The sequence below is a fragment of the Elephantulus edwardii genome, unplaced genomic scaffold (genome assembly GCF_000299155.1).
Source record: "Elephantulus edwardii isolate Elephantulus edwardi_28Jun2011 unplaced genomic scaffold, EleEdw1.0 scaffold00186, whole genome shotgun sequence".
In the NCBI taxonomy this organism is placed as follows: Eukaryota; Metazoa; Chordata; class Mammalia; order Macroscelidea; family Macroscelididae; genus Elephantulus; species Elephantulus edwardii.
Genome location: NW_006399936.1, coordinates 200,189 through 213,644, shown reverse-complemented (window position 1 = coordinate 213,644; position 13,456 = coordinate 200,189). Strand labels below are relative to the sequence as shown.

General features: G+C 55.4%; 1 protein-coding gene across 1 annotated transcript; it reads right to left on the bottom strand.

The window, feature by feature from the left end:
* Positions 1 to 1,695: 1,695 nt before the first annotated feature.
* GIGYF1 (GRB10 interacting GYF protein 1) lies at positions 1,696 to 9,216 on the bottom strand. Its single transcript, XM_006896460.1, has 24 exons — positions 9,179 to 9,216; positions 8,958 to 9,087; positions 8,751 to 8,846; positions 8,491 to 8,602; positions 8,285 to 8,393; positions 7,895 to 7,935; positions 7,250 to 7,420; positions 6,769 to 7,022; positions 6,540 to 6,648; positions 5,667 to 5,801; positions 5,384 to 5,481; positions 5,004 to 5,175; positions 4,717 to 4,883; positions 4,480 to 4,580; positions 4,268 to 4,384; positions 4,034 to 4,134; positions 3,741 to 3,823; positions 3,492 to 3,641; positions 3,191 to 3,418; positions 2,771 to 2,958; positions 2,525 to 2,685; positions 2,112 to 2,278; positions 1,846 to 1,972; positions 1,696 to 1,748 (listed from the first exon to the last, which is right to left on the bottom strand). The coding sequence occupies exons 1-24, from the start codon at positions 9,211 to 9,213 to the stop codon at positions 1,696 to 1,698; spliced, it is 3,105 nt and encodes a 1,034-aa protein (XP_006896522.1). The 5' UTR covers positions 9,214 to 9,216.
* Positions 9,217 to 13,456: the final 4,240 nt, after the last annotated feature.

Sequence of the window (13,456 nt, the reverse complement as noted above, 5' to 3'; positions counted from 1 at the left end):
TTCCCCCTGGCCCATCACCCCCTTATTGCTTTAGAGAGAATATTGTCTTTTCACGGACATTAACACTGTTGAAACCAGGGAGAAGCAGGTGGAGGGAGCCCTTCAACCCCCACGGCCAGCTTTGTTCCCCAACACTGACCTAGTTGCCACTTTGGTGCAAAAAAAAAAGTCTCTCTGGGGATGGACAGGGTAAGGGAAAAAAAAAGGGGAGAAGCCGCTCCCCTTCCCCCAGGACCAAAAGGGGAAATACATTCATGGAGGGGAGGCAGTGGCAGAATCTTGCCCTAATACTGCACTCTGAGCAATGAGGTCGATGGGAGCAGTCAGAAGAGAAACCAAAATGATTTTTTTAAAAAAAGGATGGAGACAAAGCAAGTAGGTAATTAGGAGTAAGAAGTCAGGGGAAATAGAAAGGGCGCCTGCCCCTAACTGAGGAGACAGGAGTTTCCATTCTCAACCTCCAACCCATTCAGCATTAAAAACTAGTCAAGGGCGGGAGAAGCAGAAGGAGGTCGCTCCTCTCCCATTTGGTCATCAGAGGGTATACAGCCCACTCAGCGGGCAGAAGGGAGGAGGCTCCCTTTACCACCGCCCCTCCTGCCACCCTCTCCCCCGCACCGCCCCCCTCCCTTACCCCCCTTCATAGGAGAAAACGACTCAGTCCATCAGCTCCTCAGCTCTGTCAGGTACCTGCGGCTCCTGAAGATGCCTCTGCTCCTGCCCTGCCCTGCTCACGGGTGAGGCAGAGGCTGTGGCCCAAAGAATACATTCATCTGGCAAGGCAGGGAGCCGGGCTTTCAGCCGTCCCCCCAAATGGCAGTAGTGGGGGAAGCCCAAACCAGGGCCAGAGTCAAACAAAGTTCCACCGCCCACGGCCAGATGAGGTTGGCACTGGCCTGCCCTTTCCCATCTACCCCTACCAGCCCGAGCAGGACGCAGCCTGGGAGTGGAGGCGGCTAACCGGATTTGTGCAACTTTTCCCCCAAAGCAGCAAAGCCAAGGGGCTACTTTGGCTCCCACCTGGGACGCCTCTGCCACAGTCATAGCAATACGGGAGCTGTTCACAGCGGGTCCGGCGGCGGGGCTCCAAGGGGGCCTCGCTGTGCAAACTGCTGGCCCCCCAGCTTCCAGTTACCCCAAGGTCCTTTTTCCAGGGGTAAGGAGGGTAAGTACAGCCTCAGGGGGGCAGGCAGGACAGATTCGGGGGGCCTATATCCCCACTGCCCAAAGATTAACAGTGTGTTTGTTTTCTTTCAATCTCCTTTTTTTCTTACTATTTTTCTTCTTTTTTTTCTTTTTCTTAAAAAAACAACAAAAAAACCCCAAAAAATAAACAAAAAAAAACTTCTGTGGACCTTCCACTGTCACCTCACTATCCCCAGAGATGGGGATGGGTATTTAGAGCCTAGATTGTAGCTTTTATTGTCTCTCCTAACGTTTTCTTCATTATTTAAAAATTTTTAAAAAAACCAACCAACCAAAAACTAAACAAAAAACCCTTCCCCCCAATCTGTAAAGTGCCTCGTGGTGGGTGAGTTAAGGTGCGTCGTGTTGTTTGTTAACAAGTGCTGGGGACCCTGCCCCTGCCTCCTCCTACACTCCTCGTGGGGAGCCTGCAGGCTGGGGACCCAGGGGTCCAAGCTGCTGCCGCTGCCCCTGGCCTACAACCCAGGGGGCTGGTGTGGGCCAGGCTGGTCAGTAGTCATCCACGCTCTCGATCTCACCAGAAGATCCGTGCAGGGAGTACCCTGAAGCCAGGGAGGAAGCGGGGTTGGAGCACGTCCCTGGGCTTTTCCTGCTGGGCTGGTGGAGGAGCCTCCTGCCCCTTCCCAGCCTCTAACCTACCCAAGATGCTGGGGTCCGAATGCAGCATCAGTGCCCGCCGCTTGGCCTTGCTGCCCTCCCCAGGGCCGAGCTTGGTGCTGTGGTTGGTCTGAAAGGCTGTCTGTAGGGAGGCACTGCTCAGCCAAGCCTCCTGCAGGGCAGAGGAGAAGCACTGTGAGAGGGAAGGTGGCAAGGCCACACACCTCCCTCCCTGCCCAGCCAGGTGCTACTGCTGTTGATGCGACTCCACCTTGCACCACCCACCAGCCAAGGCCTCAATAAACTACCTGCTGCTGCTGCTGCCGCTGCTGGCTGGCTTTCTGCTTGGCCCTCCGTTCCAGGAACTGTTTGGCAAATTCTTTGGCTTCCAGTGTGTCCCCCAGGCAGGAACGGATATAATCATGGACATCGTAGGGAGACTCCACTTCCTTAAGGATTGCGACAGCCATGGGCACTACGGGGTGGAATGGGGCCAGCAGCAAGGCCCACTTGACTCAGGTCTAGAACCCCAGCCCCCTGCCCAGTTGGCACCCCCTGCTCAGTGGGCCCATCACCCCATTCAGCCAGCTTCCTGCTCAACTAGTACCCCCTTGCTCAGCAGGTACCCCACCCCATCCATCCAGCCTCCTGCCCAACCAGTACCCGCTACTCAGCAGGGCCCCTTCTCCACCCAGCCAGCCCTCTGCCCAGCCTCTAGTACCATCCAGGCTGCCCGTGGTGCTCAGCGTATGCAGCATCTGCTCACACCACTGGGTGAAGCCGTCCTGGGGCCTGGGGATACCCTGCAGCAGCTTCAGCAGCTTCTCCTCCTCCTCCGTCTTTTTGCGCACGGGCCGACTGGAAAGGTGGCTGTACGAATCACTGAGGGGAAAGGGAGCTAGGAGTAACAACCGGGCTCAGGTGTCCTGTGTGCTTCCAGCCCCTGCCCTCCAGGCCCAGCACCTACCTGAGAGATGGACTGCTCCGGCTGTTCTTTAGGCCGAGGCTGCGGGCCAGGCTACTGCTGCTTTTGAGGGTGTCCTCCCAGAGTCCCAGGCTACTGCTGCTGCCCCCACTCTTGTCGGGCCCGCCCCAGAGTGGCCCGGTCTCAGCTACCCACTGCGACAGGGGGGCAGCGCCCAGGCCCCCAAGCTGCTACAGATGGCAGGAAATCAGGGTGGTCCAAACAAGGGGACCCAAGAAAGCCAGGCAGAGGGACTGGTTTAGGGGCAGAGGCTGGGCAAACTGAAGTCTATGGCGAAAGGGATTCTTCAGAGTGAAGTAAGAGGCCAGGGATGCAAATATCTGGGTTCAGTGATTCCCCTTTATCCCCCATGTCACCCAGGAAGCTGACTGGTCCGGGTTCCCAAGGGTGTGGCCTGCTTACCACGCGGTGGTTGGGGGCCTGGGCCCTTGATGACTCCCGAGGTGGGGGCTGCTTGTGGAGTTGCCGCTCGCCCTCCAACTGCAGCTCTAGCAGGGTCTTCATGGAGAGTCCCTGCTTGGCCAGCCCAGCCCAGAGTGGGGGCGGGGAGCTGGGAGCTGGGGGGATGGCGCTGGCAGCCACGGCCTGCTGCTGCTGAAGCAGCTTGAGCAGCAGCTCCTGCTGCCGCACCTGAACCAGAGACACAGGTAAGGGCCGGCCAGGCTCAGGCGCAGGCAGCCTACAGGGCTCTCCCGGGCCCCACCTGTTTGCGTCGGAACAACTCCTCTTCCTCCTGTCGCCGCTTCTGCTCCTCTTGCTGCTGCTGCTGCTGCTGGCGCCGCTTCTCTTCCCGGCGCTTCCGCTCCTCTTCCTCTCGCTTCACCCTGAGCTCCACTTCTCTGCGCTCCTGGAACTGGCACTGTAGGACAGTGACGGTAGGCATGACGCCTGGGAAAGGCCAGTGCGTCCCGCCCTCAACGCCGGGACTCTAGCCCCTAGACCGCTTACTCACTTTATGCTGCAGCTGGAGTTGTTCGAGAATTGGACCCTGAGTCAAAGAGTTAATTGGTATGTCCCAAAGACTGGCCTCACCACCTGCAAGGCACAAAGGCAGCTTCAGGAGGAACCCTGGCCCCTCTGGTTTCGTCCAATGGTCTGGCTCATCCACAAAACATCAACAGAACAGCACTGCGGGGGGTGGGACAAGCCCGGGGTACCCTACTCACCCAGGGGCTTCCAGGGGAGGTAGTGCTGGACAGGTGGGGGCAAGGAACTGGGAGAGACGAGATCTGGCCAGCCACCCACCTGACTGTGATGAGGCTGAGGTATGTACATCCCAAAGGGGGCTTGAATCTGGCACCGACAAGGAACGATTCATGGTCGGGAGCAGGTTCTGGTCCCCACCTCTGAGGAACAAACCATCAATTCTCAGGCCCTACGTGGACTCCTCTCCTTCTCCCTCTCCCTCTGCCACATCCTGGGTCTTGAACTCACACACGTTCCCTAAAGAATCTCAAGGAGAGCAACGGGCCCACAGACCTGGGGGGTTTGAGAGCCTGGAGCTGCTGCAGGAATGCGGTCAGCTGCTGCTGCTGTGGCGGCGGCAAGTCTCCCAGAGCTGCCTTCTCCCGAAGCGTGCACGGTGGGAGCTGTCGGCTACGGGGACACAGTAACGGGCGGGAGAGGCTGGTGCCAGGCTCGGCCAGTACTCCAGTCCTGCACTCCAGCTCCCCCAGGGCGCTCGTCTGTACCTGCTGACCAGCTGAAGAAACTGCTGGTGCTGCAGCTGCTGGTACAAGGCAGCCGCTGCCAGCTCCTGTTGCTTCTTCAGTCTCTCCTGATCCATGTTCCCCTACACAGAGAGTGAAAGCAATCCCAGTATGAACGGTGCGAGACGGGGCATGGTGGCCGCTCCTGGGGACTTGGCAGCTTCATCCCCCTCCTCCGGCCTTCCCCTCAATCCCCAGGATCACCCCTCCCACGCTCACCAGCAGCGGAGGTGGTGAGGGCCCTGGGGCAAAGGGCACACGGCCCCACATCTTGATGACCTCACCCAAAGGCTGGAAACCCTCATCACAGCCCCGCTTCACAAGCAGTGACATTGAGAAATAGCCGGCCTGGAACCACTCTGCCATTTCCTGTGTTGTGAAGGGGCCTGGACAGGAGAGGGCAGCAGGGCAGGAGACAAGACACTGGAGCGAGGAGACAAGCCCGAGAGCCCCAAAAGCAGGACCTCCATGGCCCAGCATGCCTCCTGCTGACCCTCCACAGGTACCTTGGATCTCCCCCTGCGGGTCCTTGTAGAACCACTTGCGGGCAGCGCCATGGCTAAGAGGGAGCGCGGTGGCGGCTGCAGAGTGGCGCAGGCCCTGTGTCTGCATGGCGGCTGTGAACTGCTCCTCCTCCAGGGAGCTGTCCTGGAGGGACGCCACCAGCTTCTCCGCTTCCTGTGAGGCCGACAAGAGAGGCCCGGCTCAGCCGCCCAATCACAGCAACAGGAGCGTGGGGCTGGGGTTGGACTCAGGTCAGGCCAGAGATGTGGCAAGACAGGACTGGGGGAAAGCTTAGAATCTGGGGCTGGGACAGAAGGAAGAACAGATCTTTATCCCTTTACAGGGAAAGTGCCTTCGTGCTTTCTTCAGTCCCCCCTCACACCTGCTGCAGGTGTTTCAAGCCTTCGTCGTCTTCCAGGTCTCCAGGTGGGCCGGGAGGTGAGCCTACCGCATGACTAAGCTGGATTCCCCTCGTCTCATCTCCTACAAGTGAAAAATGGAAGTTACTGGCCTATGTACCACCATTTGAGAAAAACAATCTTTAGCTACTTCTAGAAAAAAAACTTGACCAAAACAAACCCCCCCCCCCCTTCTCCTCTCTACGAGGAGACGGAGCAGCCTCTCCAATCCGGCCACACAGATGGAGCTGCCCGGCCCTCTGTTACCTTCAGCTGCAGGCTGCTCTTTCTCCACAGCCTCGTCACCTTCCCCATTAGTGCTCCAGAGAGGGCCCAAGGTGGGCAGAGGGGAAGGGGAGCTGGACTTCTCCTGAAGAGGCAGGGGGGTCAGTTCCTTCCCACCTGAAAGAGAAGCACAGTAACCAATGTTCCAAAGCAGAGAGCTGGCAGATGTTAAAAAAAAATATTTTTTAAATTCCAATTCATAGTATCTTTTTTGTTACAGCAGATCTGCTCTATGAGGTCTGCCTGGCAGCGATCCTTAAGGAAGCAGAGAGCAGACTACCCTAACTCTACATGGATTTGAATTATCAGCCTATAATCAAGTAGAAACCATTTGTACTGCCTAAGACCTGCTTACATCAGAAGGTCATGCTGAGAAAAAGAAAAAAATTATTTAAGACAAACTCTCCAGTTGCGGCCCCAGCCTGGGCCTCCGGCTGGGTCCATCAAGTGCCCATTTACCTTTGGTCAGCTCAACTAATACTCGGTGACTCAGCACCACTAGTCCCACAGCGCTCACTCAGCTTCGCCCTGTACAATTCAGGCCACATGCTGCATGTGACTTGTCACCGTACCGGACGACATATAAATACCGGGGAGCCTGTTCTGTGCTCTAGGGCTCTTCAAAGGATTCTCAAAAGGTCACTCTGACTGTGTGATGTGTATCTGACACGCTGCCTTTATAAAGCTCTGTTGTTTCTGGATTCCGGCCCCAGAACTGCCAGCACCTGCTTTTCTCTCCTTTCGAAGCAGGTGGGGGACCACCCTACAGGTGGGGGACCAGCCAGCACTGTCTGGTCAGGGACCCCTGCCCACCTGCCCACCGCTGTGCTTCTTCCTCCCTTACCAAGCACTCACCTGCCTCGGTCCCCTCCTCATCCAGCCCTTCTGAAGGCTCATCCTCCTCTTCCTCAAGACCCTGGAAGTCCAGCTCCTGCTCCTCAGGAATGGGTTCCTTGGGGCCCTTCTGCATAGGTCAGGGGAGATGATGGGAGGTCAGGGGGGCCGAGAATGGATGGGTCCGAGCGAGAGGACCCAGCCCACCAACCTCTTAAGAAAAATCTCCCCCTCGCCTCCTCACTGATACCTTGAGAGGCAAGAAGGCCCCAGAGGCATCAAAGGTGCCCATTGCTTCATCCTCATCGTCCAGGCACCACTCCGGGAGCCCATCCTTGTCTTCATCAAAGCCTTCGGGCCCTCGGCACCTCCGCAGATGAGAGCTGCCCCCCCCACCCCGCCCCTCCTCTTCACCACACCCTCCTCGATCCCCTCGCAAATCAAATTCAAACTTGCGACGCCGTTCCCCATGTTCCCGCCAGCCAGCAGAGCGGGGGCCGCCATCTGGGCAGGAAAAGTTGGAGGAGAAGGAGAATCGGTACCCGAGTCAAGCCAAAGTCTCCACTCTTCCGCTGCCCACCAGGATACCCCTAACTACTGTTATTTCCGGGGTTACTTCCTGTCCACCCCCACTCCAGAAGGCTCTCTGTTCCCTCCTCTCGGCCACTAGGACCCCACCCTCGGGAGACTGTTCCTGCCTCCCCCCAGTGCAAAGCCCACCCCAATCTCACCAGGGCTGGCTGAACGCCAGCGATCCCCATCTCGTCGGGGGCCTGCCCCTGCTCTCCAGCTGCCCTCCTCTTCCTCTTCTTGCTCTTCTCTTAGAGAACGCCAGTTCTCACTGTCTGAGCGGGCATGCTCTTTGCGAGGGCCTGCGCCCCCCTCTTCAAAGCCAGACCGCGCTGTGGGGGGAAATGGGGTTATCCTTAGCAGGAGGGCAGCCACAGCCCCTGGAAGAGTCCTACTATTAACCTCACTGCTAAGTGGAGAGCCCAGCTCCAGGTCTCCTGGCCTGCCCTCTTCCCCAATAAACACACTGACTGTTCCATGGAGTGCAGGTCTCGGAGAAGGTGTAACCACAGTACTCCTTAGAAGAAAGCATGTTGAACCTTTGTGTCACATACTTGGGACATGCTGTTAGGTAGGTTAGTCCTCGGGGAGAGACATCAAATTTGAAAAGATGGAGGGAATGAAGAAAAGGAAGATGCTCAACAAAGATTGACTGACTAAAGCAGAGGGATCACAAACGAAGACTGCAAAACAGGACAGGGTTCACTTGACTCGACAGTACGTCTAATATCAACAACAACAACAACTGGGCCCTTCCACTTCTACCATGCTTCCTCCTCCCCGTACCCCTCCACATCCCTCCATACCTCCGTCCCTCCTTGCTGATTTCTCAAATCGTCTCTCGCCTCTGCAGAAGGTACAGGCATTAGTCAAGGCAGCCCAGCTCCCCTCTCCCCAAACCACATGATCTCTGCACACCTTGTCTGTTCTATCTGAGGAAGGTGACTGGGCAGAAGGAACTAGGGAAAAGTCAGGTTTTTTGGAAGGGAACCCACTGCAGCACAGAGCAGATGGTGACAGGGACAAATGGATCTTAAGGGAACTGGAAAGGAATGGGACGAGATGGGAAAGGGGCATGGAGGTCTCTGATGAGGTCTCACGTGGCAGTCTGGTGAGCGACACAGACCGCAGCCTCTCTCCACAGGACCCGCTAAGACCTAACCCTGGAGCTCTTTCTGCTTTGCCTCAGCCCACACCTGTCATCCCAACTCTGGCTACGCTGGATCTCCCGGGGGTTCCGTCCAAAGGCCCCCTCGCCTTCTTCAATGCTTCTTTGGTAAAAGCAGCTGTCACCTCGGCCACGGCCTGGAGAAGGGATGCGGTGCATACAGAGAACTAAACAATGGAGAATGACCAGAGAAACTCTGCCCACCCCCTAGAAGATATAAACAGCCCCCTCTACCTCGGCTTCTCGTACTGCCCCTGCCACGGGAGGTGCCGCCTTGGGGGGGCCCAGCTCCTTTCCCCATTAGCCTTAGCACAGCCACACTGTTCACTGACAGGGAGAAGTTTCTCTGAGGAGGGAGCCAGGGACAGAAGTGAGGACCAGGCACCAAGCCTCCACCCAGCCCTTGTGCAGAACCAACCTCCACCATCTATCATCACAGTGTCGGTCCCCCTCCTCTAACCCCCGCTGCCTCGTTCGCCAAGCCCCGGCCCCACCTGCTCCTCCTCAGTCAAAGGCTCCAGTGCCAGAGGCTGCAGCGGCTCCTCCTGTAACACTGCAGCCAGCTCCTTGTCCTGCAGCTCCTCAGGGACCTAGCATTTGGGGCAAGGATGGGGGGGTGAGGTGTAAACCCACATGCTCCTGAGCCCTCCTCACCAGCCCAGGTCAACAAACCATTTGGCTTGTACACCTCGCGCACCCACCTTATTCTCCTTCACGTAGAGGGCCAGCATCTCCTCTCGCCCATAGCGATAGTCAGCGAGCTTGTACTTGGGGATGGCAGGGGATGGGGGCGGGGAGGCCACACTGCCCCCGCTAGATAGGGCTCTCAGCCTAGGAAAGGTACAGAGGGGAGGAATAAGACAGGATAGTGTGGTACTCCTCATGCAACTTTGCCACGCCATCCGAAGGACACTGGCCTTACCACTCAGGCCCAAAGTTGAGGGTCTCTGCTGCCATTGTGGAGCGGGGTGTGTTTCCTTGAGGTCCGAGGAAGTGAGCAGAGGAGGAGATGTGGTGGTCACGCTCCAACAGCTGTGGGTGCACAGGGAGCAGTGGGGCCTTGGAGAAGAGAACCTCTAGAAGGTCAGCAACAAGTACGGCACCTCGGTGGACACAGGGGCAGGTGCCCTCTGGCCTTGGGGGAGAGACCTGAAGAGCTGGGCTCTGAAGAGCTCACCTGAGCCAGCAAGTGGCAACTCACACCATGAGTTATCCAGAGATGAATCAACAGAACAGACAAGACCTGGGGGAGGGAGAAAACAGGGAAGCCTGAGCTCCTCCCAGTCTCTTCAGGGCTTCCATGTAGGTACCAGCCTCTCCCACCTGCCCCAGACCCACCTGAAGCCTTGCCCCAAAAGCAGGTAGGGCAGGGCTGGGGTCTCTTCAGGCCGGGGCCTTGATGGAATGAACTAGTGTTCCCAAGTTACTGGATACTGGTCTGACCTCAGGCGTGACTGGGGAGGAACCTTTACATCTGGGAAGATCCTTAAGAAGCAAAAAGAGAAGGCAGATTAACTGAAGGGGTTAGACAGGACTCCCTGGCCCTGCCTCTCCTATCCTGCAGAACTGTAGAGGGCACAGGCTCCCGGAGGCAGCTTGTCACCCAGCACAAGAGGCCATGGGCCCCACCCCATCTCATCTGTCCTCCTTTTTCTGCCTCATGAAGAAGTTAGTTCCTTCAGCAAACCCCAAGGGTCCATAATGGACAAACAGAAAGCAAGATGCTGGAGGTAAGGCAAAGAATATGCAGGCCCAAAGAGAGTAGCAGGACAACATCGGGTAAGAGGGGTGATTAAAACATATATAGATACTCAGAACAAAAATAAAACCAGGTCCTGGATAAGGCCCTGGACAGATCAACTACTGGAGTCATAAATATACTAACCTAAAAAAAATTAAAACTTAATTATGGAGAAACTAATGTGAATATAAAACTACTTTCCCTGTGGAAAAAATCAGAGTCTGCTACTTAAGAGGCTGGAGTCCTGACACTCAGCCTGGAGAGGAGCCTAAGAAGGACATTAGAGGGGACAATTCCAACGTCAAGGATGAAGCACACATTGCAGACTCCAGGCAGGGCAACCTGGGCCACAGCATACCAGGGCACATACAACAATCAGAGCCTGTCCCCATGACTAGGAAAAGTCGATCACAGAAGAAAAAGCCCAGGCAGGAAGCATCACTATATTAAAAGCTGGAGGGAAGTTATCTTATAGGAAAAGAAAACAGAATCAGTTACTTTATTTCTGCTTTTATATCGCAAGAGGCAGCAGCAGCGATCTGGTCCTCTAAGGATAGACAGAAGGGGCACGCAGGAGGCTCATTCCCCCACAGCTTCCAAGCAGAGGTGAAGGTGGGGTCTCAGGAGGCCACTATGGCTGGTCAGTGGCTGGGAGGGAGGACGGAGCAGTTCTCCTCCACAGCACTCATCAACTCCAACAGGACACCCCGACTCTGTGAGGGAAGGAGGAAGAAGGGTTTCACATGAGGCATCAAAAGAAAGAGGTGCTCTCCCTATGGCTGGGGTGGAGGTCTACACACAGAGTTCACAGCATGTCAGGGAGACCAAGGCACTATGGAGAAATCTCTACCAGAGCCTCTGGGGCATCTCAGGGATGGCACAGGCCACATCTCACAAGGCCACTGGAAGAGACAAGCCTGTCCAGAGTCGTTCTTCCCAGTGAATTAAAGTAGGTCTCCCAGATCATCAGAGTTAAGGGTAGTTCTTCCCCTTCTCCACAACCCTTAAGGTTATTTAGGGGAACCGAATGCCTATCTGGAAGATCTGGTGCCTTAAGTGGTAAGAAGTTGAGCTGCCATGTCAAAGGTATTCAGTTTGAATCCACCAGTTGCTCAGCGGAGAAAAATGGGCAGTCTCCTCCTGTGCAGTTTACTGCCCTTGAAAACCTGCTGGAGGGTCAGCTATGAGTCACAACTACAACGCAGATCTAGGAAGTTCTGGTCATCTGGTGGTAAGAAGCTGTGCTGCAATCCCAAGGCATGCAGTTTGAAACCACCAGCTGCTCTGCGGGAGAAGGATGGGCGGTCTCCTCCTGTGTACTTTACTGCCCCCCCAGAACCCCACTAGAGGGTCCATTCTGACTTCAGGGTACCTAACAATATAACAATGCATCCTGAAGTCTTCCTCATTCCAGTGAAACAGCCCATATTCCTTCTAGCAAACTTTGAGTGAGTTTGTTTTGTAAAACCTACTAGCCACTTGGCTTTAGAAGAGCCCCTGTGTTCTAGGACAATAGACCAAGTCCCGCAGGCATCAATGGGCTGAGAACACACCTTCTCCCGCTTCCAGGGCGTGGCAGTGGGAGTGGTCCTTGAGCTTCGGCTTCTTGCCTTCACCTCTATCCTAGTGGAAGGAGCAAGCAGAAGGGAAGGCTCACACCAGTGAGAGAGGAGGCAAACCACAGGGGCAAGGGAAAAACAGGCGGGTGGAAAGGAAGCCCAGGCAGGAGAGGGCCAAAGTAGTCCCACTGTCTTGGAGGAACCTGGGAGACTGAGGTCTCTGGACCAGGTGGATAAGGGTTTGGTCCCACAAGCTGGGTGGCTACCTGCTCCTTCCTCAGACTCAAAGAACAACTGGAAAGATGCACAACCACCCCCTCAAAACTGGGGTACAGTCCTGCTCCCCAGAGGACATCTGGTAGACACTTCTCACAGCCGCAGCCAGAGGGAAGTTGCTACTGGTTTCCAGTGGGTGGAGGCCAATGAAGCCATTCACCACCCTGCAGAACAGCCACTATGATAAAGAATTACCGGGCCCCAAATATCAGCTACGCCACTATTTAAAAACTCTCCTCTGAGCTATGAGCGCTGTTAACTAACACTCAGTCTTGTGTTCACAAGGAAGAGAGGAAGACGAGAGAAACCTCATTTACTCCTCTGGACAGAAGGAAAATTATTCCCTTAGACAGTGCCTCATGGGAGAAAATCTTTGAGAAAACAGATTAAAACCAAATAGATTATCCTAAGTTTCTTTATCAAAAATGGCCAAACCAAGCCACTGATGCATTTGGAATCCTTTCCTATGGAGGACAGCTGGGAAGGCAGAGGGCTGAGAACTGCCTTGCATATATTCCTGTCCACTTTCTCTAATGATCTCCTGTGACCCCTGTCCATTTCACCCGCCACCTCTCTCTGCCCTGCCCTCACACTGCCTTGACCCAGTCTATCTCATCTCTTTTCTCTCTCTCTTCAGCCTCAATACACAGGTGGCACACGACTTATGGGCTTGCCTATTAACCAAAATACTGCTAGTTTAAATTCAGCAGCTCAGCGGGAGAGAGGCTTGGCAATGTGCTCTTGTACTGACTACCTACCACCTAGGAAAGTCTAGAGAACAGGGTCACGGGGGTCACTGTGAGTCAAAATTAACCTGAAGGCACCCACCAAGATGCTCTCTCCTTCACCTCACTTCCAATTACCATTGAAAGGCTGCCCCCTGCCGGAGACTGGAGGAGACACACTAGTCCTTAGTGCTCACCAGCTGGAGGTGGAGGAAGCCAGGTCTGGGGTTCAGAACCCAAGGGAGAAGGAAAAGACCCAGGCATAGGGGCCCTAACACACATTCAATAAGGAGCACCAATCCTCACCCCATCACCTCTGTAATTAGTCCAATCCAGAGGGGTGTCCCCTGGCACAGATTTAACAGAAGGAGCAACCCAAACTCCCCAGCATTTGGAACAATGACCCGGCCCCAGCTCTGTGGGGGTGACTCTCAGGATGGAAAGGCTGACACTCCACTGGGCAAGAATGCTGAGGCTTCAACGGAGGCTTAAGACTGTGCCCTCTTCACTACTCTCTGAGCCACGTGAAAACGAAAAATGTCCCTTGGCACCTGTACACTATTTACCTGTTTTCAGGTCACTATTAACTCACCCGGCCATTAGCTTGGTCTTGGGTTTCAGCCAGGGAAAACAAGGAAACTGCCCAACAGGGTCCCCTGACCCCCTTCAACACGATCCAAGCGCAGAGAAGGCTGGCCCAGCCCAGTGTCCCAAATGCTCGAGCTTTATTTTGTCCGTTTCAAATCACTTCTCCTCCTCCTTGGGTTCAACCCTTCACCTAGTCTCCTCCTTTCACCTGCTCTTAAATGGAGCCAGTTTCTCTACCACAAAGTCCCACACCACAGAGAGAAAAAAAGTCAGACCCAACTGATTCCTGCAGCCATCACAACACACAGGAG

Coding starts and splice junctions, on each gene's coding strand:
- GIGYF1 (XM_006896460.1), bottom strand. CDS start 9,213: ATGGCAGCAGAGACCCTCAACTTTGGGCCTGAGTG. Junction 5,176..5,383: donor GCTTGAAACACCTGCAGCAG/GTGTGAGGGGGG, acceptor TCGGCCTCACAG/GAAGCGGAGAAGCTGGTGGC. Junction 1,973..2,111: donor AGCGGCAGCAGCAGCAGCAG/GTAGTTTATTGA, acceptor GCCCTGCAGGAG/GCTTGGCTGAGCAGTGCCTC.